Source organism: Protomyctophum parallelum (genome assembly GCF_964188405.1).
Source record: "Protomyctophum parallelum genome assembly, chromosome: 3".
NCBI lineage: Eukaryota > Metazoa > Chordata > Actinopteri > Myctophiformes > Myctophidae > Protomyctophum > Protomyctophum parallelum.
This window is the reverse complement of record NC_139698.1, coordinates 41,594,423-41,620,510: the sequence shown is the minus strand read 5'-3', so window position 1 is coordinate 41,620,510 and position 26,088 is coordinate 41,594,423. Positions and strand designations below refer to the sequence as shown.

The 26,088-nt window shown below is 41.3% G+C and overlaps 2 protein-coding genes across 3 annotated transcripts; one reads left to right on the top strand and one right to left on the bottom strand.

Moving 5' to 3' along the window:
* Positions 1-9: 9 nt before the first annotated feature.
* Positions 10-6,584, bottom strand: sri (sorcin). 2 transcript variants are annotated; one of them, XM_083761646.1, is made up of 8 exons: positions 6,162-6,584; positions 5,556-5,630; positions 2,859-2,928; positions 2,540-2,583; positions 1,195-1,342; positions 875-988; positions 504-562; positions 10-369 (listed from the first exon to the last, which is right to left on the bottom strand). In XM_083761646.1, exons 1-8 carry the CDS (start codon positions 6,225-6,227, stop codon positions 343-345), a joined length of 603 nt encoding a protein of 200 aa, XP_083617772.1. In that variant the 5' UTR covers positions 6,228-6,584; the 3' UTR covers positions 10-342. The 2 variants fall into 2 exon arrangements, with proteins under 2 accessions (XP_083617772.1, XP_083617773.1); XM_083761647.1 differs by having other exon boundaries at positions 14-369; positions 5,556-5,631; positions 6,169-6,571.
* Positions 6,585-8,145: 1,561 nt separating this feature from the next.
* On the top strand, positions 8,146-25,287 carry plekhf2 (pleckstrin homology domain containing, family F (with FYVE domain) member 2). The gene is made up of 2 exons (XM_083760460.1): positions 8,146-8,485; positions 20,912-25,287. Exon 2 carries the CDS (start codon positions 20,923-20,925, stop codon positions 21,661-21,663), a length of 741 nt encoding a protein of 246 aa, XP_083616586.1. The 5' UTR covers positions 8,146-8,485; positions 20,912-20,922; the 3' UTR covers positions 21,664-25,287.
* Positions 25,288-26,088: the final 801 nt, after the last annotated feature.

Genomic DNA, 26,088 nt, shown 5'->3' with positions numbered 1-26,088 from the left:
TCACATTACAGTATATTCATTCGGTCTATTATCTTGCAGCATCCAGAGACACCTTTGGTTAACGCGGTGACTGATAAAAAGCTAGAAGCTCAATCATAATCACAAAACAGTGATAATATCCTCCTGTTTGTAAGTAGACTAGTGGTTATCGTGTGGTAATACTCATGTTCCATCCATCCATATACCTAATACAATGTGCACTCATTCATAACATACAATGTGAAAATGGAATGTTACAATAACGCAAACATTCTGGTATAAAAACAATGTTATGGAAACATCTAAATATGCCGTTTATATGAGATGATTTAGAAGACCATGGTCCCTTTCTTCTCGTATTGTTCATGTGTTCATAGTGACCTGGATGAACTGGAAGGAAGTTAAGACAGGGAGAGATAAGCCTCAGAATGTGTATCTGCCAAGCAGCTGGTGATACGGTACTTGTTACAATAATGAAGGTTGTGATTTTTATTGGGAATGACAACTCAGCAAGGGAAACTTACATCATCATACTGAAATGTGGCAGCCCCTTGTCCAGCTGTGTCCCTTCTTCTGAATAAATCTGAAAAATACATTGGTCAACATACATTAAAAAGACTAAAACAATACTGATTTGGTTTCAACAATAATATGCTGTAATGTGTGCCATTCTGTCTTGCACTGTCCTATTTGTGTATCAGTAGTGTACATGCAGCACCAGTCTACAAACACTGAAAATCTCAAACATGCATGCCCAAACCATGAGAATATTTTTGGCATGCAGTATGTTTTTTCCCCCCTTAAAATTCACTCGGCAGTAACATTATTTTGTTCGCTGTTCGTACAACATGAGATACATCTTTCAAATGCTCTTGAGACCTTAATGTCAACTTACCAGTTAGACTTCTGAGTTTGACACAGCAAGCCACATAATCATCAAAGGAGATCTTTCCCTGTGTACTGAAACGCTTCACGATGATATTCATGGCCTGAGGGCTTAGTCTATAGCCTAGAGACGGAAACAACAAATAACATTTAAGGCATAGGGCATTCAAATAAGCATTTAAACATTTCTTTTAGAATATGCACCAGTTATGAATCTGAGGAAGCCTTTCAGGTTAAATATGTTAAATACTAAGTTTTTTATAACCTTAACATGCATTGTTTTTTGCATTTACTGGCTTCTTTATCCAGATTGTTATAGATTGTCCATACCCATGGAGGTCACAGCCTGATGCATTTCTTGCGGATCCACAGTTCCACTGTGATCCCGATCGATGGACATGAAATGCTGCTTCCAGCCGTTCAGAACTCCCCACAGTTCCTTGAACTCATTGAAGCCCATGGTACAGGACATATCCCGCTTAGCAGAGGCTCTCAGTTAAGGATGAACTCATGCACTAACGTGGACATATGAAATTGTTGCATTATAATAGAAAGTGGAGTTTGATTGGCCGCACCCTCAGAAAACTGGTGACAAACATCACCCGACAAGCCCTGAAATGGAAGTTTGGAACCCCCAGGGAAAAAGGAAACGAGGTCACCCCAGGAACAGCTGGAGAAGTATTGAGACTGAAATGGCAGAGAGTGGGCTCAACTGAGGAGATCTCGAAAGAACACCTAAATGGAGGACATTTCAACGGCCTATGCACCCTAGAACTAGAGGAGCAAAGGGCTCTTTCCTCTTTCATTAAGGCATTATATAGTTCAACCCGTTTCTCAAGTAGCTTGCACTCCTTGCAGGGGCTTAACTTGTTTGTGCTTCACTTCCTCCACACTTCCTATTCAGTTGTCACAGTCAGTGTTGCCATGTCTGTTTATTATAAGCAACTTTGGGCTTGTTTTTCTGTAATGTCGCTTGTAAATATTGGTAGTTGCTGGTTGTGTTTTTTTTTTAGCATAGAGGGCAGGAGGACAGATGCACAACAGACACAGCGCCTGTTTCACCTGACAAATATGACTGTCATCATTTGTTTCTAAACTGTAGTTGCTTTTGGGGCTTGCTTTCTAATGTTTAAACCAGTGGTTCAGTAATTATTTTCATGTCAAGGAATATATATAATAATATAATATATAATAATATGTAATTGTCCACGGACCTCCATCTGAAAATATTTTGTGCCAGTGATCCCCATACAAGATTTGTGTTTAAAAATGTATTTCAATTTATTCTCAATATTTTGGAAAATAACAGATGTACAACCTCACAGCGTGTCGCTGTGAGCTCGTAGATCTGCTATTTTCGAATAGCTGATGTAAACTGGTAAAACATTTGGGCTTGTTTTCATAGACCTGGCCGCTTGTTTATCTTGCAACTCTGGTCAAAGCAGCAACAGGAAGTTATGCACACATCTTATTTGATCTTATTTTCTATATAATGATGGCTATGGTTAACAACACAAGGCATAAAGTGAATTATTTTTGTTTTTTAACAAACAAAGCAACATTTTTCCAGTATTTGTCAACCATTTATTCTACTGAATATAGCGACTAACAAGTCCTAGGAAACCCATGTCAATCAAACTGAAGCTTCTCTGATTGGCTGATTAGTGAAGGATACATCAAGCATGGCGATCATCAGTCTACAGGTCTCCAGATTGAAGGCTGTTAAAAAGAATAGAGAACAGTATAAACATTCATATATTGGTCTTCAAGATTAGACATAGGAGGAATCTCATATTACCAAATTAGTGGTGTAAGTTTGGTGCAAATATATATATATATATATATATATATATATATTTAAAGAGCAAATACAGAAAGAAAGAAAACTAAGTTGTATCAAAAATCAGCTCAAAACTTAATTTTTTTTTTTTATGCAATAACAGTGTGATTGTGTCCTTAGCTTTGTGTAATTACAGTGTGGTACGTATTCTTACGTTTGTATCCACCAGAGAAGCCGGCCTGTGTAAGGCATCTTTGCAGCTCCTCAGCACAGATTTGTCCATCCTACAATTAACAATCATAATCGACACGGTTACACAGAACAAAACGAGGGACTTCCTTCACAGACTTGGTAGCCTAGCTCCAAGTTCTGGTATTAATTGAATGTTGATTAATATAAACTAATTATACATTTCAGCCTGTACTGAATTCAGGCTTGTAAAAAAAATTTGTATATGTAATTTAAGTGATATTTAATCCAATCAGTGGGAGTACATTTATCAACTTGTGTATCAGTTCTTATTTGTGTCATCACTTCCAATTTGACTTGTTTATCCATATCCTGTATTAGTTGAAATTGCACCTGAAAATGCATTTTCTGTTTACTAAAGTTAAAGATGTCCCGATACTGCATCGGGTCATATCGGTATCGGCGAATATGCCAGTCTAACCACCGATCCGACACAGGGTAAGGCACTATGTCAGGTAAATAAAATGTTGGGGCATGTGGAGTTTGTTTTCGAGTTGCCAAAACTGCAAGTGCACATTTGAGTGAGGACTCGGAGTCTGCTATAAACACAACACAAGATATATAGACAAATTCAGAAACAGGTCTCATGGTCGCAGCTTACGTATTTCCTGTAGGCGGACTCGACGTAGCTGCAGGGTTTAAACCCTCACCAGGCGCATCTCTTCTACTACAGTGAACGGTAGAGTGACTGATGTTAGTCTGCCTCAAATGTTACTCTTTTACCTGCTTTTTACTAACACTAAAATTACATACCTCATACTTTAAATACTTAGTATGACTATGAGGTATAAAGTACAGTAGTACTTGTGTTCATAAAACAGAAAGATTGGGTATTGGGTAAGACTGATGTAATTTAGAGAGTGACATTTTGTCAGGATTCCCGTGGGTCCCGCGGGATGGGATTAACATTTTTATTAATCCCAGGATCGGGACGGGACGGGAATGAAAGTCAACAGGAGCGTGCAGGAGCGGGAATGACATCTATCTAGAATCATAATGATCATTTTCAGCTGGTCGTGGCGCCAACCAAAAGAACAGAAGCACCCATATTTGTAGTCATCTTTCAGTGAGACGCTCTTTTGACTTGCGTTAGCACAATGCGGTATTAAAAAAAAGAAAAAAAAACAGGAGCGGGATGGGAGTGGGAGTCATCTCGAGTGGGAGCGGGATGGGATCAGGAGTCATTCTACAGGAGTGGGACAGGACAGGATTTTTTTTTTTACCCTGGTCCAGGATTGGGACAGGGCAGGATTTTTTCTGTGGGAGTGGGACAGGACAGGAGTGGAAATCCACTCCCGTGTCAGTCTCTATGTTATGTATCTTGCAGGACCTTTCACTGCTTCATCTCAACCATTACTCAATTGCTCTGGACCTGGTCTCAGCTACCGCGGTGGATATTTTGACATTCCGTTTTTTTTTTTTTTTGGAATGTTGCCACTACTGTTGGAGCAGCCATAAACTACACAGGTTCATCTCGATGTTCTGGGCATCTTTGTAATGTTAGTGTTAGTAAAAAGCAGGTAAAAGAGTAACATTTGAGGCAGACTAACATCAGTCACTCTACCAGTCACTGTAGTAGAAGAGATGCGCCTGGTGAGGGTTTAAACCCTGCAGCTACGTCGAGTCTAGCCCTAGAACGGCTCTTGTTGTTACATACAGTATGTACAGTATTTCACATACAGAGCCATAGAACATAGCCATAGATTTGTGGTAGACCGTTACCATGTGCGGCATGAATGTGATAAATGCTCCGTTTGTACTCACCCATTAAATTATTCCAAAGACGTGGAGTGAAAAATGGTCCTCTAGTTTTATATCCATGTGAAAGTTCTGGCACAAAACGCATATTTAGTGAATTATCTCCACTTTTTCAAGAGATGCACACGGACGCCTTTCTCTCCGGCGAGGGGACGATTTTAGATACTTCCTGTTGTTTACCAAAGACGTCATCACAAATTGACCAAGGAAACACAAAAGTTTGGGTCACACAATTGGCAGGTGCTTTGCGATAGGTGCTGGGTAATTAATCACACCACCTGCCAATTGTGTGAAAAAAATCTAAATCTAAAATCGTCCCCTCGCCGGAGAGAAAGGCGTCCGTGTGCATCTCTTGAAAAAGTGGAGATAATTCACTAAATACGCGTTTTGTGCCAGAACTTTCACATGGATATAAAACTAGAGGACCATTTTTCACTCCACGTCTTTGGAATAATTTAATGGGTGAGTACAAACGGAGCATTTATCACATTCATGCCGCACATGGTAACGGTCTACCACAAATCTATGGCTATGTTCTATGGCTCTGTATGTGAAATACTGTACATACTGTATGTAACAACAAGAGCCGTTCTAGGGCTACGTCGAGTCCACCTACAGGAAATACGTAAGCTGCGACCATGAGACCCGTTTTTCAATTAGTCTATAGCTAGATAGCTATAAACACAACACGATATCACAACACTGATATCGGTATTCGGTATCGGTTAACACAGAAATTGTGTGATTGCGATCAGATGGGGAACGAAAAAGGTGTATCGGGACATCCCGAGACAGGGAAACTCCTGTTATTGAACAGATACTAGCAAGGATTAATATTGCGCTATATATAAAACTCATAAAAAGTTAAATAACCACATAACATGATGTTTCACAGGGCAATTACCTGTCCAGCAACAGCAGCAAAATATCCATATAGAGGATCCTGTTGTTGTTGTTGACCAGGGAAGCCTCCTCCATACTGGAAAGAGGATAGAGAAGAGAATGATAATTAACAAAAACTGAATGATTGGGGGCACAATTACTATACTAGTACTATTGCAATATAATAGTTATACAACTTGTGTTATACAACAGTGTTGACTTTATTAAACAAGGGTGTTGTCACTGTGTCAACTCACAACACCCTTGTTTAACAAAGTCAGTGTCAGATTTTGTCACTGACTGTGTGCGTGCGTGTTGGGATAGGCGGGTGGGGTTAACAATAGTATGGGGATGGGATTGCATATCAGGCCAGAGCGTGGCGAGTTCAGCAAATTAAATAGAAGGCCTGCTAGGTTAAAGAAAAACACAAATAAATCTAAATTATGTGCATCGGCTCTTGTCTACAAAACACATTAAGGCTACGAAAGACCCGAGCCTAGCCATAATCTACAGTTGCCAAATCTCCAGTAATTAAATCAAGTCAGTGAACTTCCTGACGTTTACAACATGGGCCCATGGACAACAGACAGATTACAACATTCATCATTATTTTGTTAATAGCTCTTACCCCTGGCCCTGGTCCTGGATATCCACCTTGTCCTGGCGGGGGAGCACCGTATCCTGGATAAGCCATTTCTCTACGATACGATACAATTTGCTAAACAACAACCAGTTCTGCCCTTTGCCGTTTGCAGCCTGGGTGGGTTTTCTACTGGCGGTAGTAAAACTTATCTAGAGGGTGTGTCTATTATTCCGATGCAACCTATTTTGAACGGAGCTGAGCCAATGGGTAAGGTGGTTAGCTAGGAATTCGAGATAACGCCCTAATTTATTATGGTGGATTGTCTACTAAACTCAACTATAAAACTATAACTATTCTGGGAAAGCAGCCTCAGCAGCAGGGAGCCTCGAGAAAAGTCCAGAAATCGTTGTTAGCGAAGCATAGGCTATATCCTTCCAACACAGTACTACGTTATGATTGGTCGTTTATTACCACCTGACTAACTGTCTACCTATCATGAAAGATCACAAGAAATGCGACAATGACAAAGGCCTTTACTATCGATGGACCGGAGTTAGGGTAGGGTAGGGCTGGCTCCATAGAAATGGCTGGCTCAGCCTGGCTGGACTCAGTGACCTATAGTGCACGACAGACACGACGTCCAGTGACCATGGGCGCGTTCGGCTATGCGCACCGGGAATGTGGTCAGTTTGTTGAGTGTGGTGGGCGGTGACGTCACAGAGTGCGTTCAGTGTGCCTTATTTACGAACGACCAGTTACAACACACCATTCACACTGAGCAACCCTACCCTCTTGCTCAGTGCGTGCACTCGGCACACCCGGTGCGCAGCGCACTGGATTTTCGAACGGCAACGCACTGAGTGCACTGAATAAACGAACGACAAGAGAGCACACCAGTGCGTTCAGGGCGCATTTCCGAACGCGCCCCATAGCTCTAGCCTCGGTCCCAGGCTTACTTATCTGCGAAAAGAAAGCCATCTGCCAGAGCTCTGGGTTGAATTTGAACTACTGCCAATTAAGCTGTCTAACAGGAAGTACAAGACGTTTCTGTAGGTTGGACAATTATGTATTGCTGTACTTCCTGTACAGTTCATTCATTCCAGGTTTTATTTCCTGAGAAATGAGAGGTTGTTGCTAGCATTTTCATTCCCATAAGTGTTTGAAAAAACATTACGCCTCATCATTTGTAATTGTACTATTTTATTTAAGAAAACGAGACTAGTGACGTGTTCATCAAGAGCCACGGGGGCGTTGAGGAATCAGGAATGAGGATTCAGTAACACTGAACGTTAGCCCTCCAAGCAGAACCCAAATGCTACTGAAGTTTCTGACTTTTTGACGACAAAAACTCGTCCAAATTTCAGAAAAGCTTTATGTAGGGTCCCGAAAGGGGCTAACTGAACGTGTGAGTTTGTGGATCGGCGGCGTGCGACATCGGTGTTTTAGGTGTATACGAGGCAGAGTCATAGAGTATTTCTGGCTCTGTAAACAGGACGGGGCATATTATAATGTGATTTTCACCAGGTGGACTGTCTGGAATGTCTTTTTAAAATAGTTCGCAGACTTTTTGGGGGCAGTATCCAAAAGCAAATGTATTAGAAAAGTTCACAACGCGTTGTTTCTTCATTCACACTTTCCAGAAAGTCAGATAAACGAAAATAAAATCTACTGAATCTTCATTCCTGATTCCTGGACTTAAACAAGTTTCTGAACCCCTTGAGCACTAGCACTGGCGCCCCCGTGCGTCAGTTAATCAGCCAGCCTGTTTTGTTTTACCCAAAGTGTAGTTTCTCTCTGTAGCCTACACTTTGGGTAAAACAACGCGTTGTGAAACTTTCTAATACATTTGCTTTTGGAAACTGCTCCCAAAAAGTCCGCGAACTATTTTTAAAAGACATTCCAGTCCGCCTGGTGAAAACCACATTATAATATGCCCCGTCCTGTTTACTACTGTTGCGCTAACTCCCGTCGTACGTACACCTAAAACACCGGTGTTTTACGCCGATCCACAAACTCACAACACTTTGCATCAGTCGCGCTCTGTGAGCTTGTAGATCGGCTGTTTTCCAGCGCGCGACACTCGGTGTACGATAAAGTGTAGACCCGTCTTTAATCCCCTCCCAGGCTTTTATCCTGCGGTGACAAGTAGCTAATGCGTCTCCAGCCTCTCAGCGGAGCCATATTGTTATTATTATTTTCAACTTCAAGTCAGGCGATCGAGTCGGGAGCCGCTGTCTGCGGACACAGCGGGTAGGTTGGTACCCACAGGGGCAACGTTCTTACTCAGTCACCCAGTTTGGACTTTGGAATACCTCAGAGTTTCAAATAACTTCACCTGACGGGACAGAACAGAAGAAGAATAACCTCGGGTATGTAACTGTCTCGATCGGAGTCAAGTCTTTGCTGGTTCTTGTACTCGTGCTAATGCATGCTGCTGCTAACTAACAGAGTTGGGGAAGTAGGACTTTGGTTAGTAAGGATGAGAAGAGTATAGCCAAGCTAGCTAAGCTTAGCATAGCAATAGCTTGCTTCATTCACACAGTTGTGTGGTTAATGTTAAAGTAAAGAAAGTATGATCGCCTGTATTAAGCTTTTAAAGCATGTAACAAGTAAACGAGGACCACACATGTGAAGAATTGACTAGAAAACCAGTTTTTGAAAGACTTCACTAACTTATATAAACTAAACTAGAATCTGCTTCCACACAGCTAACTTGGCTAACATAGGCTAACACCATGAGCCAGATTGTGCCTGAACTGTAGTTGGTGATAAACAGTGACAATGGAAATTGACATTTACTGGGAATCATTTTGTCGCGATTCGAAAAGTGGAAATAATAAGCTATTAATTACACTATACTGCCTTGTGTTACGTTAAGCATGAATGAAACTCCAGTACTCACAGTGGCCACTTGACTACACAGATCTATGGGAAGTCTCAGTCAGCCTGAAGCCATGCAGCTTAGTTATGTCATGACTCATGACAGGAGAGATTTATCAATGTAGCTTCTGTAGTTTAGTCGTGAATACAGAAATTTGGTTAATTTCAGTTGTTTTTTTGCGTTCAATTCAATCCATGTTAGTTGGGTGACGTTTACGGCAGTTCCGTCCGTGACCGCGGAGAGCAAATTAAGGTCCGTTTCTCAATGGATTTGTATAGGTGGGTCATTAAAGAAATTGAGCCCCCATGTAAATCGCAAAAATGTGGGGGAAATTCATGAGAGCCCCAAATCCATATGGTCACCATCAAAAACCTGTTAAGGGAAAGGCACAATAACTAAAAATTAATTACTCAATTTGTTTAATAACCTTCCTAGATGACAAATAAATTGAGAAACTGACTTTTGCTCTAAGTCTACGTGGTCACGGAACGATCTTTTGATTGATTGATTGAAATATTTATTAACAGTTTGCAGAATTTACAGTACATTTCAAGCACAAACTCAATACAAAGACTGTTAACTGTGAGTGGACGACCCAATTAAGCATTACACTTGTTTACAACAGGGTCCACATTGTTCAATTCATCAAAACATTTAGAGACATACAAATAGACATTTCTATGTAGCTAAAGAACAGAACAGGAATTCATCATATAGGAAGCAAAAAGGGAAAAGATACATATACAGTGAGGGGAAAGGGGGGGGGGGGGATTCAGATCTTACAGAGGCCAGTTTCGAATTGCAGCCATCCGTAGGTGCCCTTTGAGAGCGGTTTTGAAGGAGTCAAGGGATTCACATGTCTTAATGACTGTTGGTAGGGCGTTCCACATTTTGGTGGCATAGGAGCGAAAATAATTTAGTCCCTTGTTTGTGCCGAATCTGGGTTGTACATGGTTTGTTGCACTCCCTCTGGTGTTGTGGGTGTGGACTTCGTTTACATTAAGGAAGTATTTAGACAGGTACATGGGTATCTTGGTGGTGTAACGAATCTTGTGGACCAGACCCATTGCAAGATGCTGTACTCTGTCGTTGACCCTAAGCCATCCCAGCCTGTCAAAGTGGGCAGGGGTGAGGTGGGTTCGGGGGGTGAGGCCAAGTAGGAGCCTGACCAGTTTGTTTTGGGAGGTCTGGAGCCTCGTTTTAAGGGCCTTTGAGGTGCTGTGGTACCAAGAGGTGGATGCATAGTCAAAGAAACCTTGTACGAGGGCTCCTGTTAAGGTCTTCAAGGTGTTTTTGCTGACCAGTGAGGAGATCCTGTAAAGGAATCTTGTTCTTTGATTGACTTTTTTGATTACGTTGAGATTGGCCTCCAGGATGGAACCTAGGTAGGTAATTTGATATTTTCGTGTGATAACATTGTCACCCACTCTAACCAAGAAGCCATCTGCCTTGCTGAGATTACTATTTGATCCGAAGAGAATGGATTCAGTTTTTCCCAGGTGTAAGGATAGTTTGTTATCAGCGAGCCAGGTGCAGATTCTACCGAGTTCAGAGCTGAGGGTCTTTTCAACCTGCAGTTTGTTCCTGTCCCAGACCAGCAGTGCTGAGTCATCTGCGAACAGGAACAAGTTGCAGTCACAAGCTGAAGTCATGTCATTAACATATATTAGGAACAGTAAAGGCCCTAGTATGCTTCCTTGTGGGACGCCACAGCTCACTGGGAGGGGAGGGGACAGTGTTCCGTTCACCTCCACCATCTGTTCTCTCCCCTCCAGGTAGGATTGCATCCAGCTCCAATCCAATATGTATTGTTACACTTCTGGTAGGGCTCACTTGCAATAATCTATTATAAACTTTGAAACATCCCATTATCACATGGAAATGTGTTAAGTGTGCTTTTAGGTTCTATTTGTAGTAAAGGGACATGTGCATACTGTAAACTAAGCTACTTGGTATTATGGCCAATTTGTTTTTTGTTTTAAACATACCGGTACTTTACTAAACCAGGGGTGCCCAAAACCAAAATAAATAATTTCCTCACCCATGGGCCTGTTGAAAGGTGGACTTTCAAGCCTGTTTCAAAAGATGTAAGTTATCTGCCTTTTTTTAGGGAGGCTTGTCTTAAGTGACATTGTGATGCTGCAGAACCAAGAGGTGGAACAATTAACAAATTAGATGGGAGCTTGCTTCCTTCTGCAGCTTTTCAGTGTGACAATGCACTGATCGCCATAACTCTCTCTCTCTGTTCTGTAACTTGGATGAAAACTACATAAAAAGTTGAGTGAGAGCTTAGTAATCACCTCCTTATATTACCACATCCATGCCAATACATGTTGTGCTTACCATGCCAATACACGTTGAGGGTTTATTAATTGGTAATGGTTATTAGTGTCTTAACTGATGTGGTCTTGTCTGTCAACTACAGTACTTCTCCCCTACATATTTTCACTGACGGACTAGGCCTAATGATGAAAGTCTAAATTAAACATTTCGCCATGCATGTTGTTGAGGGCTTATTAACTGGTAATGGTTATTAGTGTCTTAACTGATGTGGTCTTGTCTGTCAACTACAGTACTTCTCCCCTACATATTTTCACTGACAGACTAGGCCTAATGATGAAAGTCTAAATTAAACATTTCACCATGCATGTTGTGACTGGCAATGAAATTAAACACTCAAGCATGCTGAATACTTTCCCAAGTTTATAAAAGAGTTTAACATATGCTGGCAGGCAGTTTTCCAGCACCTTTGAGTGTTGGCTCTCAAAACACACAGGAAGTGTTATGTCACATGATTTTCACATGTCCTCACAATGGAAAAACAGGATTCAAGTTAAGTATCAGCCAAGTTTCTCTTCATGGGGGTGGTTCATGGGGGCAAAAGGTGATGTTGTTAATGTGCATAACAGGCCTGTTTGGCAAAATGATTTTGAGTTGATTGGAATTGGATAGCTATAAAGCCAAGCAACAAGGCATTCTGATACTATATTCAAATGAATGTTGAACAAGTGAAAATAGACACATCTACCAAAGCCACTTGATTTGACAACATACATTGTCAGGCCAGCACTGAGGAAAATTGTTTTCTTGTCAAAGTGCATAATTACCACCTACCATGATCATCAAGCAAATCCATTTTCATTGTGGCTGCTGGTTTGTGTCCCATATAGGTAAATCCACTTGGCAATGGATTTAATGGTCATTTACTTTACCTACATCAGACATGTGCAGTTAGGGAATTAGGGAAAATTGCTCATCTATTTCTTGGATCTATCAGCCCCTGTCAGTGTTCCATGGATGGATATTATCCCTATCCGTAACGCACTCGGCAGCATGATCTGGTTACTTTGTGTTGCTGTGGTAAAACCAGTTTTCCAACCAAGCTGGGTGAGGTTATGTAGGGTAGTGTTAAATGAACAACAAGTCAACCTCTCCCACCCTCAGGGAGCACCAATCTGTCTCGTCAGAAGTACAAGATGTCTGGTCTAGGTTGGTCGTACATGTAATCCAGCACCCAGCCTGTATAATCCAATATAGAGTGTATATAAATGGGTGCAGATTACATGCATAAGAATAGGCTACTTCCACTAGCCAGTGCCACACATTTAGTGGTGCTGGCTAATAATTATAATGTTATATAGAGCTATAGGTTAAAGTAATGAGTGGCAAGGTGTCCTCGTTATTCCTGAGAGATGTTTGCAATTAAATAACAGAAATTGATGTAGGCTATTTTACAGCAAACTGTGTTTTCTTTCACTCTGTTGGATTATTGCATTTACATGTCGTACAGGTTAATCTACATGAGAATATTAGAATGAGAGAAACAGATGTAGGCCTGTTCGAACCACATTCCTCGGTATAGGCTAGCCATGCCCGCAATCCTCATGGTTCTACTCAGACAAACTTCTGTGCTTTATATCATTTCGTATTCCTCAGTGACATTTTTTGACATTGGTATCGGCAATTACTGTATGCAGCTGACGTGTCATGATTTCTAACTACTTTCTACCTGTTTTGGGCATGGATAAAAATGTCTGAATTTTGTACAAGATAACAATGTACTGTGAGCTTGTAGATCTGCTGTTTTTAGAATTTTCAATATTTTGAAAAAAGAATCAAATCTCAAATAAAATACTCTAGGACTCTCCAAAATCCGGATCAGCGTCGGACCCAAAAATCTGGCGTCGGTCGGGCTCTAGCTGTGTGTCCGCCATTATTGTTCCTTCCTCTCGGCTGTCACTGAACGATCTGGCAAACGCAGAGCAGAATAGGCCAGGACATTCCGAAATAAGAAATACAAGCATAAAGGTTTCAATTAAAGGCAGGGTCTCTACAGATACTGGTGGACTAGTCCACCAATACCATAAAGTCATAATTGAGCAGGATAGTTTTACTTTTACAAAACCTTTTCATCTCAAGACCCAACAGATACATTTGATGTGACACAAAATGTCCCTAATTTGGGCATAATAGGCAAAATGTATTAAAAAAATCACAAACTTTCAAAACAGAAATTTCAGAATTTCACTCTCACTCACGGGATCAACATTTCTCAGAAGAGTAGTAGACCAACTGTTATTGAATTAAAGTTAGTTGAAAGTTATGAATTAATACATGACGGACAGGGACACGCCAAACTTTAATTCTGCCTAAGGGCCGATTCATACCGAAGAGCCGACTTTAGTTTCGTGTGACTGCACCCTAAACCTATATATCGTAGTGTAGTAGACTAAAGGTTTCACCTGATGGTTGTGTTGAATCAACTGAGATTGAGGGTTTTAAGCTGTTACATTTTTTTTGGGAGGGAGGGAGGGAAATGAATAGTTGAACACCACACAGCCACCATTTTTGGTAAACTGGTAGTTTTTCAACTAAAGAGACACTTTTGCCTGAATCCCTGCTTTAAATTAATGCCCTGGTAAAGCAGTTTCTCATTTAGCTAATTATTAGGCCTGTTGGCAAACACCGCCAGGCCATACAAATTCCAATATAAATATTTTATTCGTTTTTTTCTTTTTTGGTGTCAAGGTAGCTGTCCAGCAGCCATGTTACAAAGCTGTAACTGCTTTATGATTTCAGCCCAATTCTGCCTTAAAGGGACACTTCACCCTTTTTGCAAAAAAATATATGTTAATGACGTTTAGAAGCTTTAGATCACTTTCCTGGGGGGCTTTATGTATGTAATATGTGGTTTTAGATATTTTAGATTGTAGCAGTGAGCCTGTTGTCTCTGGTGTCATGGACACTGCGCTCACTTCCTGTTGTCTCAGTAAGACAGCTCTCCCCCTATCCGCAAGGAGGAGCAGTGCACCAAAGAATTATGGGAATTGTAGTCCAGGAAGGTAGTGAGACCAGTGTCCATGACATCAGAGACAACAGGCTCACTGCTACAATCTAAAATAACTAAAACCACATATTACACACATAAATACCCCCAGGAAAGTGATCTAAAGCTTCTAAACGTCATTAACATATTTTTTCCCTTTAAGGTCCTTTCAAACAGGCAGTGATTTAACGCGCCTATAGTTCATTTTCAATGAGACCTGGGTTTATTTCCTGTACGCACGGAGAAGTCGAGGGGCAACAACGCAAGCGATACTGTATTGCTGAGTTTTGAGAGGATGTAGTCCATTTACATACTTGCTTTTTGCTATGTAGATAATTGTGTTGTTGCTGTTTTGTTTACTGTTTATAGAGACCAAAGACAAATTTCCACATTGTGGACAATAAATGAAACTAACTAACTAACATCAAATAAATAATTATCCATCTGCAGTCATTAGCTTGTATGTTTTGAGTGGATTTTGGCCATCTTCATCCACTTATGTTTCTTTTATCCCAAATATCGTCCTGGGCTAAAAGATGGTAGAGCTAGAGCTCTCAACTAATGGTTCATGAAACGCATCATAATAGCTTGTGCTCTTAAAACCTTTCATTCATACGAACATCATGTAAACATGTCACCTTTCCAGTCTTCTCCAGTGCTCACACAGATGCTTCTATGCTAGGGACCTGTGCACAGAACATACTGAAATATCCACTTCCTATTTAGTTAATATCAAAATCAAAGCCTGTGCACTATAAGGCAGGTTAATCTGCTTCAGCAGCATCTGCATGAGCATTCTCCTCCCTAGCTAAATGGGTTTCCTTGTTGTGGAGGATGCTGTTTACAGCCCACAGAAGCCCTCTGTCTCTATCCCAACCCTGCCTTTGTCATCATCACTCACTCCTTCTGTTTTTGGCGTCAGGGTTCATGTGTAGCTCTACACATTTGAACTGCAGTGCATGTTGCAAGCTCGGGCAGTAATCCTCCAAGCACTGCATTCCATGATTCTAGTTTTTCTATACAGCCCCTCAAAAGTAGAGCAATCTAAAAACTCATGCCACTGCTTTATGTAGGGCTGGCCACAAATCTCCAAATATTTATATGATCAGAAGATTGCTATTCAGAAATAGCTAGTCCACTCAATCAACAGGAACACAATATATTAACAGGTTGAATGCCTACAATGTATAGACTTAATTTCCCAGAACCCTTTTGCATGCCGGCTCGACAGACCTTTTTGCGATGACGCCATCAAAACGCGTCTCATATCCCGTTCTGCCCGTATGAATTAAAACTGATTAAAAACATGGATTACACAATGAAAACATAACTCGCGAATCGCAGGGAAAGTGTTCTACAATTAATTAACTTGGGCAACTCGTGAATAGAAGTCAGTGTTAATGAAAGTAATTAAAGTGGGATATGCTGCATGCATTTATTATTGTTGTGAAATTCCTCACACCATGACATCCCTACTACAAACTGACACCATACAGTTTCAAAAACGGGTTGAGCTGGCTTAAACTTTTTTCAATGACGCAGTGAATCGTCAATCAATAATATGTTTTGTTTCACCATTTCCACTCCCCTTCTCTCTCCTTCCTGCTCAGTTCCATAAATGGATTACCCTTTTCATTCACACAGTGTTGCCTGAGCATCACTTCAACAGCAACTCTGCAGAATGTAGCGGGTCAGCTTTTGTTGCTGCTAGTGGAGTGGCAACAAGCGAGACAACAATCACGCTGATGCTGCAAAGAGCCTTTGATTTGTTGGCTAATTGATTTCAAACCGGTATCTAAATATTAGCTCAGGAAATGAACAGAATGTCCATAGCTTGACGAAAGGTATTTAGGATGGGCCAAGCTGATTAACTTTGTTTCCCCCCTAAAGTACAAAAAGACATGTCATGGCTCACACCACTATGTGTACCACGAAATGGCAATGGCACTGAAGTTGTGTGTGTTCTTGCCTGGCTCAGCCTATAATGTCAATAATGCTTCAAAAGCCTTGATCAGACATCTCCTTCTGTAGTCACTCAACGCATCTAAAAAGCATGCCGAACCTACACATCATGCTGATGTGTAATCAAGGTTTAACTAACTCCAGCAATGAACAGCAAATGTCACTGAAGCATTCATAAACTGCAATTTCTGAGGCCACGCCCTTTAAACTCTTTGTTTTGGCTGCGTGGTAACAGCTGCTGGCAACGCACAAAATTCACCAAATGCTTTAACTATTTCCATGGGCAAATATGATTAATGAAAAGTGAGCAGGATATGATGACTGAATAGTAGTTTATCTGCCAAAGTCTTGAGGTAGACAGACTTCAGCATCCACATCCAACATTTACCAGCATTTGGCTGGTTGCTGGTGTTGATTTACCAACCTGAGTGCATGTGGGAAGCCTCTGACCCTTGTCTCAAGGGAGCCCTCCTGTCCCTTGACTTTGAAAGTCCCTGTTCTAGACCTTTAGATTTCTCGATGTGAAGTCTGAGAAACACATACAGTATGTGTAAAATATTACAATTTTTCAAGTGTACAGAGGCTTTTATAAGTGTCTCACATATGTTTTTATATTATGAGATGTTTGCTTGGTGTGGTCACATACTCACATTTTCTTTCCTGAATGTCTGACAAATTGGGGTTTCCCCACTGCTATCTCCAATTTAGCTACATAAAATTTCCCACATGTTATGCAAAACAATTTAACTGATTTCCTCACTACTTGGCATTCATGTTTTTTGTATCTTCTGCTGTCTTGGCAGTAAACGGCTAGACTTGGAAAGCTGAGATAAAAGACAGAGCCTCTGATTAATAAATAATCAAGAAGCGAATGTTCAGTCATTCGAAAAAAGAAAAGCAAATTTTCTTTGTTTCCATCCACTAAAATGTGATTATTAATTTTTTTTCTTAATTTTTTATCCCACGATTTTGTAACCCAGTTTTCTTTTCACCCAGTGCCAATTATCTAATGTAATCCTGGGCGCTACATCTCCTCTGCCAACCTGGGGGGGCAGCGGACTGAGTCCAAGCTGCTGGCCAGGGGGAGGTAGTTTTAGAGACCAGGATTACGGCATGTTTTTGTGAGGGTATCTACCCTAGGGGACACGGGGAGAACATGCAAACTCCACACAGAAAGGCCCTATCGCCAACCCCCGCCTCGGGTATGGGCACTGATGACGTGGAGGAGGGAACAAGCCGCCAGTGCCCACAGCGTCCCCAGCGGGAATCGAACCCAGGACCTTCTAGTTGTGAGGCGACAGCACTACCAACTGTGCCACCGTGCCCCTAAAATGTGATTCTTGAGAGATATGAAATTAGTTCATGAAATAAGCAGTAGGTTTTGTGGTCTTTGTGCCTGTCTCTGGCAAATTAATTTTGCCAGTCAACTGAGACATATTATTTGACATTTATTTTAACTTTTTGACATTCTTTTAGGCTATGCAAAAATATTATACACGCCTACACAGACTGCCTGGTTGTCCTCTATGCTGTCTTTCAATCAGGCTGTCTGTTAATTAAATAGGCGTGTGTTGACTTGACAAGTTGACAGGGGCTGGTTAGGTTTAGTTTTCAAGCACAGGGACGAGGGACCCCTCCGACTTTTGTGAATGGACGCGATGACCGTGAATTGACATTTTGGCCGTGTTGTCTCTTCTATTGTAATTGTTGACTACTCCCCTCGTCCGTTCCGAGGTGTTTCGGAGAAATATATTCACAGATCTAACTTCCATGATCAACGCACTACTCACCGGGGAGAGCAAGAGCTTGCAGACAGAGGCTTCAAAAACAGCACTGCTAGGATCCTGAATTTCTTTTCTTTTCCAACTGTTCTAAAGCGATATAATGCAAGTTCAATGCTTTGTAATTAGAAACCTCTTCCGCAAGTCCATACCCCATTTGTGTATTTCATTTTTTCAATATAGCCCAAAAATCCAACCCCTTCAAGCGCAAAAGTGTTTTTGCAAAAAGTGAAAATGAAGACTTATTTGTATTGTGCAAGTGTTTCTATTAAGGAATTTATGTGCAAAATCCTAGTTATTGCGCTTTAACAGGGCTTGATGAAATATACTTACTCTGTCAATCTCTTTGTGTGGTGCATGTGGTCTCTATGCTTGTCTCTGACGAATTGATTCTTGATCATGTTTGGTGTGCATATAGAAATCTTTCATCTATGTCTGAGATCAAAACGAGTAATTTACTTTATCTTGGCTGCAATTGTGTATGAAAGATTAGTAGACTAATGCCCAAACCACACCAGCTGCAACTCCTTGCAGCAAAACAAACCACACCAATGCAACTCCTTGCAACTGCTATTGGGAATAATGGTTGCAAGTAGTTGCATGTTGCAAGGATTTGCAGCATGGCGACCATCTGATGTGGTTAGGGCTTAAGACTACATTACATTATCTTGAAGTTGTTTACTTTCCAGCAGTCTCGCATGTTGTTGTTGGGCCTGTCACATGCTCACAGTCCTTCAAGACATTTGAAGACTGGCCTTTTACTATAATCAGAGGGAGTTATTGATTGAAATAGGCCTCTTTATTCATGGCTACAGTCATCAGCTTATTTTGTTTTGATATTTTCCATTAGATGTTTTTTTTTGTCAGCAATCACTCTGTAATCTGTATGCAAACATCTCCTCCAGCCTAGGGTCTACAATGCGCCAGCAGTGTTGCTAGCGCCCTGAGTTATCGCTGAACAGATCACTAGGGAGCCCAGACCAACGGTGTTGGCATCCACTGGCCTATATAACATGATCGCGGGTGGTGTGGTCAAATGCTGGGAAGTTACCATTCTTGCAGAGGGTGAGGATTGTGTATATTGGATGCAGTTCAGGAAACTCTTTTTCTTCATCCACAGTCTACAGTAGCAAGTGAATCCCCAACGGTCCCCTTGGCTGTTGTCCAAATATCTATGGAAAAGTGTCTAGTTGTCTCCACCAGGCCAAAGGCATGGGGAGAGAGTATTTTGCACTCCGTCCGTCCGTGTGTGTGTGCGTCCGTCTATCCATCTGTTACCAGCTAATCTCCGGCACTGTTAACCCGGTCGATGCCAAATTTTGCACACACTCCCTGGGTGCCAACGATGAACGTCTGCCCCAAATGTTCCAGAACGGTGCCACCAGGAGGCTGACTTTTGAAAAACACTTTATTATGATATTACTCTCCAGATTCTGTCAAAAAATCCCACAAATCGTTACACACCATCTCTATTCCATCCTAATTGGCTAACATTGGCTTTCAAAGTTTGCAGGATTGGCCCGTTTTGAACAAAAAGCCTCAAATCATGAACGCAGCATGCAATTTACATGAAATCTTTCACAGACTTTCCTACTAGGTTGAGGAATATATCCCACCCTTTTCACATTGGCCTGTTATAGCGCCACCAACAGGTGGATTTTTGCAAAACTCATTTTTGGAACAAAATGCCTCAAATCATCCAGGGCGTAAGAAGAAATGGCACCCTTTTCACATTGGCCTATTATAGCGCCACCAGGAGGCCACAACCTGATCTGCCCTGGTGGAGACCTGTGCCCCGAGGGGCACTTTTTCTAGTTGGAGTCTTGATTTGTTTTTTCCTATGACAAACCTATCCACCACAAGACAGATTTACTAGAATATAGCATGTGATTGTTGTACACATACAATCAGAAGACACTTTATTGTAGCCTACATTCTTGTCACCTTGGGTATGGCTGGGTGATGTAGACAAAATCATTGATCAATGTTTTTGTCTGAACAGTGAATACCCTGATCAATGTGATTTTTTGTGGATGATTATTTTTGCTTTCACAAGCACAGGTACATTTCAGCTAAGATTGAATAATTTTACTGTAATGCATTGCAGCCTATAGGAGATCAGGAGATGGCAACACAAGGCAATCACAATGTTACTATAAACCAAATTCCCATTGAATATCTAGACTCGTATCACAGTAGAAATACTGTATGTATATTTATATATTACCTCTGGGTTAGAGCAGAGGATCCTCATTTCATCTGATTCAACTGTCAGACCCCAGAGACTAGGCAGCAGCAGGCTTTTGCCTCAGCTCAAATGTCAAAATCCAACTGAAAGGCATCAGAATGACAGAATCACTTCCAAGTTCTAACATGATTCTCAGTACAATGTAATGTCACATGATATACATACAGCAGATTATGCAGGCCATGCAGACAAAATGTTGTCAGGTCTGGATGAAAAGTAAATAAACTGTTAAATGGTCTTTGTGGAGTTTCCTCTCCTGAATGGATTTCTTTTTTTTTATATTTCCATTTCTTCAGCTGGAGAGATGTTACTTAACAACACTATTGCAATGATTACTATAGTACCGGTAATATAGAGTTTAAAACATTTTTTTTTAGGATATGGTCTAATTAACTCTCCATGAAACAGTTGTTGGGTTTCTGGGCTTTTTTAGTTTGTTAGTTCAGGTTTACAGGTTCAATCTTGTGGGCCCATCAGCTGTGGTGCCAATAAACATAAACATTATTGCCTTAATGCTAGTGGCCTTTGATTCTTCTGCATCTCAATTTCTCACAGTCAAAAGTGAAACTGACTCTCTTCCCTTTCCTTCTCTGCCAGGTGAGGCTAAGATGGTGGACCGGCTGGCGAACAGCGAGGCCAACTCTAAGCGCATTGGAGTGGTGGAGGGCTGCTTTGGTGCAGCAGGCCAACCTTTGGCCATCCCGGGCCGTGTGCTTATCGGTGAGGGTGTTCTGACCAAACTCTGCCGCAAAAAACCCAAAGCGCGCCAGTTCTTCCTCTTCAACGACATCCTAGTCTACGGCAACATCGTCATCCAGAAGAAGAAATACAATAAGCAACACATAATTCCCCTAGAGAGTGTCACCATAGATACTGTACCGGATGAGGGTGACCTGCGTAACGGCTGGCTTATTAAGACACCCACCAAGTCGTTTGCCGTCTATGCTGCCACTGCCACTGAGAAGTCGGAATGGATGAACCACATTGGTAAGTGTGTTGGTGACCTGCTGGAGAAGAGTGGCAAGTCTCCTACAGGCGAACATGCTGCCGTTTGGGTGCCTGACTCGGAGGCCACAGTGTGCATGCGCTGTCAGAAAGTCAAATTCACGCCGGTCAGCCGGCGACATCACTGCCGAAAATGTGGCTTTGTGGTATGTGGTCCTTGCTCAGATAAGAAATACCTCTTGCCTAGCCAGTCCTCCAAGCCTGTGCGAGTCTGTGAGTATTGCTATGTGCAACTCACATCAGGGGGTGGCTTTGCACCGCGCTCGGACTCCATCAGCCGGCCGGGGTCAAAGTTCAGCAGCAACTTGTCAGATGATGATGATGAAGATGACAGCAGTGACTGAGGAAGGCTCTGTCATCCTGACAACCTGCCCATTCCCTGATTGACAAAGGAAAATATTTTTTTCTCGCATATTTTCTACCAGCTTCCACTTTGGCTTGAAATTTGCTTTTGACATTTAGTACCTAGTGCTACAGTGTTTTGGAATGACATTCTCTTTTACCCCCACCCTTTCAGTTGAAGCTGGAATACGTTTCCCAGGAACCATATTGACAAATCGGCAGTTAATTGAGGGAGCTGTGTATGGTTGGTTGCACTGCAGAGCACCAGGAGTAACACTTCCTCTGACAGCCCACACTCTCGCTTTTCCTGATCTGTCGACACGACAGACTTGACTACAGAAGAGAATGGTGCTAATAACAACCCTTGTCCATCTTCACAAGTGTTAGTTTCACCTTCACTTTAGTTTAAATTAAGCTTACTTGTAACTTGTTTTAAAAGGCTGTCTTTTTTCTGCATATTTCTGCCGGTGAACCTTACAAGGTAATTGACTCCTAATTTCTGCAGGGATAACCAAATGTCTGGTCATGCTTAGGGCACTAAACTCAGTCTTTGAGTCTTTCAGGTATGTTACCAAACAGCAATTTTTAGCAGGTGTTTGTAAAATTTCAATACTTTTTTATACATTTATTTTCAACAGAATATCACCCTAATCAACCCGCATGCAATTAGATGGTCTATGCTGCACACTTATGGGTTAAACTTTAATAGAACATGGCCTGTGTCATTATCTCATTAATCTAGCTGCTTGTGACAAATCAACTAAATCAACAATTATGTTTGATGCCCCTGCTTGTTACAAACACTGCACAGCTTAGCTTCTGAATAGTCCCAAAAATTACCCATGCCTTTACTGTCACATAGTGCCTTCACAGACAGTGACTTAGCCCTAATTAAGCTTATGGTGTCCACTAAAATGAACTATGTTGCTGAGAGCAGAGAGGCTCAAACTAAAGTTAAATGGGTGTTTGACTGTGAGAAAGCCTGCTTGATTATCCTTGGGTACTGCAATCTGGGTGGCAAATAACACAATTTGTGGCTGGCTGGGAGATTTACCTACTCTAATGGCCACTTTGGCAGAAAATCTAACTAGATATTTGTCTTGATGAATTTTGAGATTTATCAACCAGTGTGACTAGTTGCCTAAAAGGTTAGTTTACTACCGTAACTTGAATCTCATAGTCGATGAGACGTAAAGAACTTGAGCTTATCCACATAGCTGAAGGTTTAAGAATGATTAATTCTTTGTTGTTTAGGGGTGTCGTGCACCTGTAATTGCAGCTCTACAAGCTTGTAGAGTTGCTATTTTCTGTGTGAGACATGGTACACAACTGAGTATAAATCACTCTTTAGGTGGTGGTAGGCTCTGTGACCAGAATAATGCTTGGAAAAGTATTTCTCTTTATTCTTAAGATTTATTTTACAATCAGTTTGAAGCCTATACAATGCTTTATATAAAATAGTCTAATCGTATATGCAATGCTTTATAAAATACAGTCCAATAGTATGCAATACTTTATATGAAATGCAGTCCAATAGTAAGATGATTATTATTATTGGAATTGTCCAATTTGAGACCTCCAGTAACTGGAATGCAATAACCAGAAAACTATCCTAGTGTTTTCTCCTCAGAGAGCAAGTGTCTCCCCGTGTGGTTCTGATGTATGAGGGTCCTCCAAAAATCTTTACTAACCCTGTGTTAGGAAGAGAACTGCCTAGGAACTGAATACCGACTTCCACATCTGTCAGACCGTCCTTACCTTCTCTCCCCCTACTCATGTGATTTGACACTGAACCGGGAACTGAGATATTTGTTGGGGGAGGGGGGTTGTTCACGTTCTTGCTCCTACTCTTGACAGGTTCATGCGCCTATCATTAATGTTTCTCTTCCTGTGTTTCCACAGTAATCATTTGTTTGGCCGTTTCATTCCAAAACATTATCTCATCTTTTTTGACAATGATTTACTCTCATGTCTTGTCATGTTGTGTCCAATTTGAAAAATAACATTAAAAACACCTGATGTTATAGCTCAAAACTTAAACTGATGTGTTCACAAAAATTATTTTCTTGGCATATATCTTAAAAATACAGTGGATTGTGTGCCAGAAAAGGTATTGGAAGAATAGTCTGTTGGTGTCACACAGAAAAGTTGCAAACCCAATCGGAGCAGGGAGTGATGATTAATGCATAAAATGGACACATGGTGAATACAACAGGGATGAGGTCTCTCCAGCTGGTACGTTTCTCCAGGTTTTAATTCTGTTTTGGAAAATGACACGAACTTTTGCTGCATTTGCTATTGTACAGTTTTGCTCCAGGGCACTGAGGAGGACGCCACGGTATAGTGAAAAGTACTTCAGGACCATTTATGTTCTGTGTCACAGCCTAAAGGTCCTTGCACACTGCTGCGTTTGGATTTTTAGCAGCGTTTTTCCTCCAGTCTGCAAGGACCTAAAGTTATATTTTGTCTTTGAATTTTACATAAATTCATGGAAATTATTTAGCTCAATGCAACATGAGAGAGATGAGAAAATCTAAATGTCTAATGATTGTCATGCTGTGGCTGGAGCAGGTAACTTTGATTCCAAACACTCATTCCTTCTGAGGAACTCTTCACTGAACACAGAAGCACAACAACTACAGATTGTTTTGGGTAGTGTTCTTTTTCCCCTCTGAAATTACGCAGTTTTAATTCTTGTGCTCATCCCTGCTTGCTGTAAAGATCAACCACCAGAACTTTAGCCCCATTGGAGTCTAGAAGGTGGTGGGCAAGCCGGAGGACCCGTTGGAACCATGGACAGAACTGAACCTGTTCAGAATCTGCCTCCGTCACAGAGTGGCAGATTGTATCCAAGACCTGTGTCTGTGTGACCTGAGAACTGATACTACAAATGTCTTCTAAATCGTGACTGTTTTCTGAAAAACCTGTTTCTGTATCAGTGGTTCTCAAACTATTTCATGTCGAGGACCCCCAGAATTATATGTAATTGGCCGTGGACCCCTATCCCAAAATATGTTGTTCCAGGGAACCCCCTAGAAGCAAATATTTGAGTAAAAAATGTTTGCTGTGAAAGAATGTGTACATTTTCACGAGTTAAATAAATGCATCTACATGCTCGTATTGCGGCACATAATGCCGCACTATGAGCATGTAGATCTGCTATTTTTCAATAGCTAAAGTATAACATAATGCTTAAACACCAAAAGGGGTTCCTGTCCTGAATGGGTTAAGGCCGTTGACAGAGACGGGAATGGATTCTGTTTGACAACACGTTTCAGAAGTGAGTGTATGGCGATATTGATCCTGAGATTTGGATTATATATATATATGCCTATTTTCTAATTATTTAAAATGAGAATCCTATTCTTAGCACAAAGATGAGTACAGACAGTTTAAGGAGAGAGTGTTGTCTTCTTTGGCTGTTTGGTTTGGTGTGCAAACCATTCAGATCTCATGGATATTTACAAAATCGGTTTGCTTAATTTGCATTGTATTTTTCGGTGTTACTCTATTTTATTTTTAGGATTTGTCATTTTATTTCTTGTTTAAAACTTCTCAAAAGGGCTCCAATCTGAATGTAATATCATTACTAATTTCCTCAGAAATATAAATAATGTATTGCCTAATCTCTGGCTCTTGTCTTGTTTCTTGCTACTCTATAGACTAGTGTTTCCTCTCTTGATTTAACATTACTGTCAGAAAATGGATTCCAGGATTCCTGCTCTTAAATATGGATGAATGTAGTCCTGCTGCTGCGAGAGTGAGGTCTAGCCAACACCAACTCGGGATTCCTGGATCGCTGCCCTCCACAAACACAACATCAGGTTCTTGAGCTGGTAACAATACTACTCGCCCCGTTTCTGTTTTCCTCCCAGAATCTTCCCCAGTGAGGGGTGGGAGAGGCTGGACAGCAGACGGCTGGACTTTGAATTTCTCTAACTATAAACTGTCATGACAGCAGACAGCCTAAGTACAAATATCATTTATGAAAAGCTACTACAGTGAAGTCTGTTCACAGAAGTTGTTGTAGGATATGTGGGGATTATCTGACGAGGTACCATTTGAGGAGGCAAAACCTTACACTAAATAATACTAAATTGTTTATAGGTTCAATATAAGTCAAATAATATAGCCTTTCCACAGGAGTATCTTTTTATATTTTTCCAAAAAGAATACAAACAGCCAATAGCATATTACAAAGTTATCCCCCTCACTGGGGAAAATTCCGGGAGGAAAAACGGGCAAGCACCGGGGCGAGTAGTCCAGTTCCTTGAGCTCTGCAGTGTTGTCAGCCAAGCTGTCGCACCGCAGCACGTCTACATAGGTGGCACGCTTCTTTCCCCTCCTGGCTTTGCCCTGGGTTGGCTCCCATAGGGTCAATTTACTTGCCTCAAGTTCTGGGTGCCTGATGCAGTGCCCTGCCAGCC

What these genes read in the sequence shown, in the direction of transcription:
- sri (XM_083761646.1), bottom strand. Translation starts at nt 6,227, where the DNA reads ATGGCTTATCCAGGATACGGTGCTCCCCCGCCAGGACAAGGTGGATAT. An exon ending in TTGCTGCTGTTGCTGGACAG is followed by an intron (nt 2,929 to 5,555) that starts GTAATTGCCCTG and finishes TGTTAATTGTAG; the next exon opens with GATGGACAAATCTGTGCTGA. An exon ending in TGATGATCGCCATGCTTGAT is followed by an intron (nt 1,343 to 2,539) that starts GTATCCTTCACT and finishes GCCTCTGCTAAG; the next exon opens with CGGGATATGTCCTGTACCAT.
- plekhf2 (XM_083760460.1), top strand. Translation starts at nt 20,923, where the DNA reads ATGGTGGACCGGCTGGCGAACAGCGAGGCCAACTCTAAGCGCATTGGA.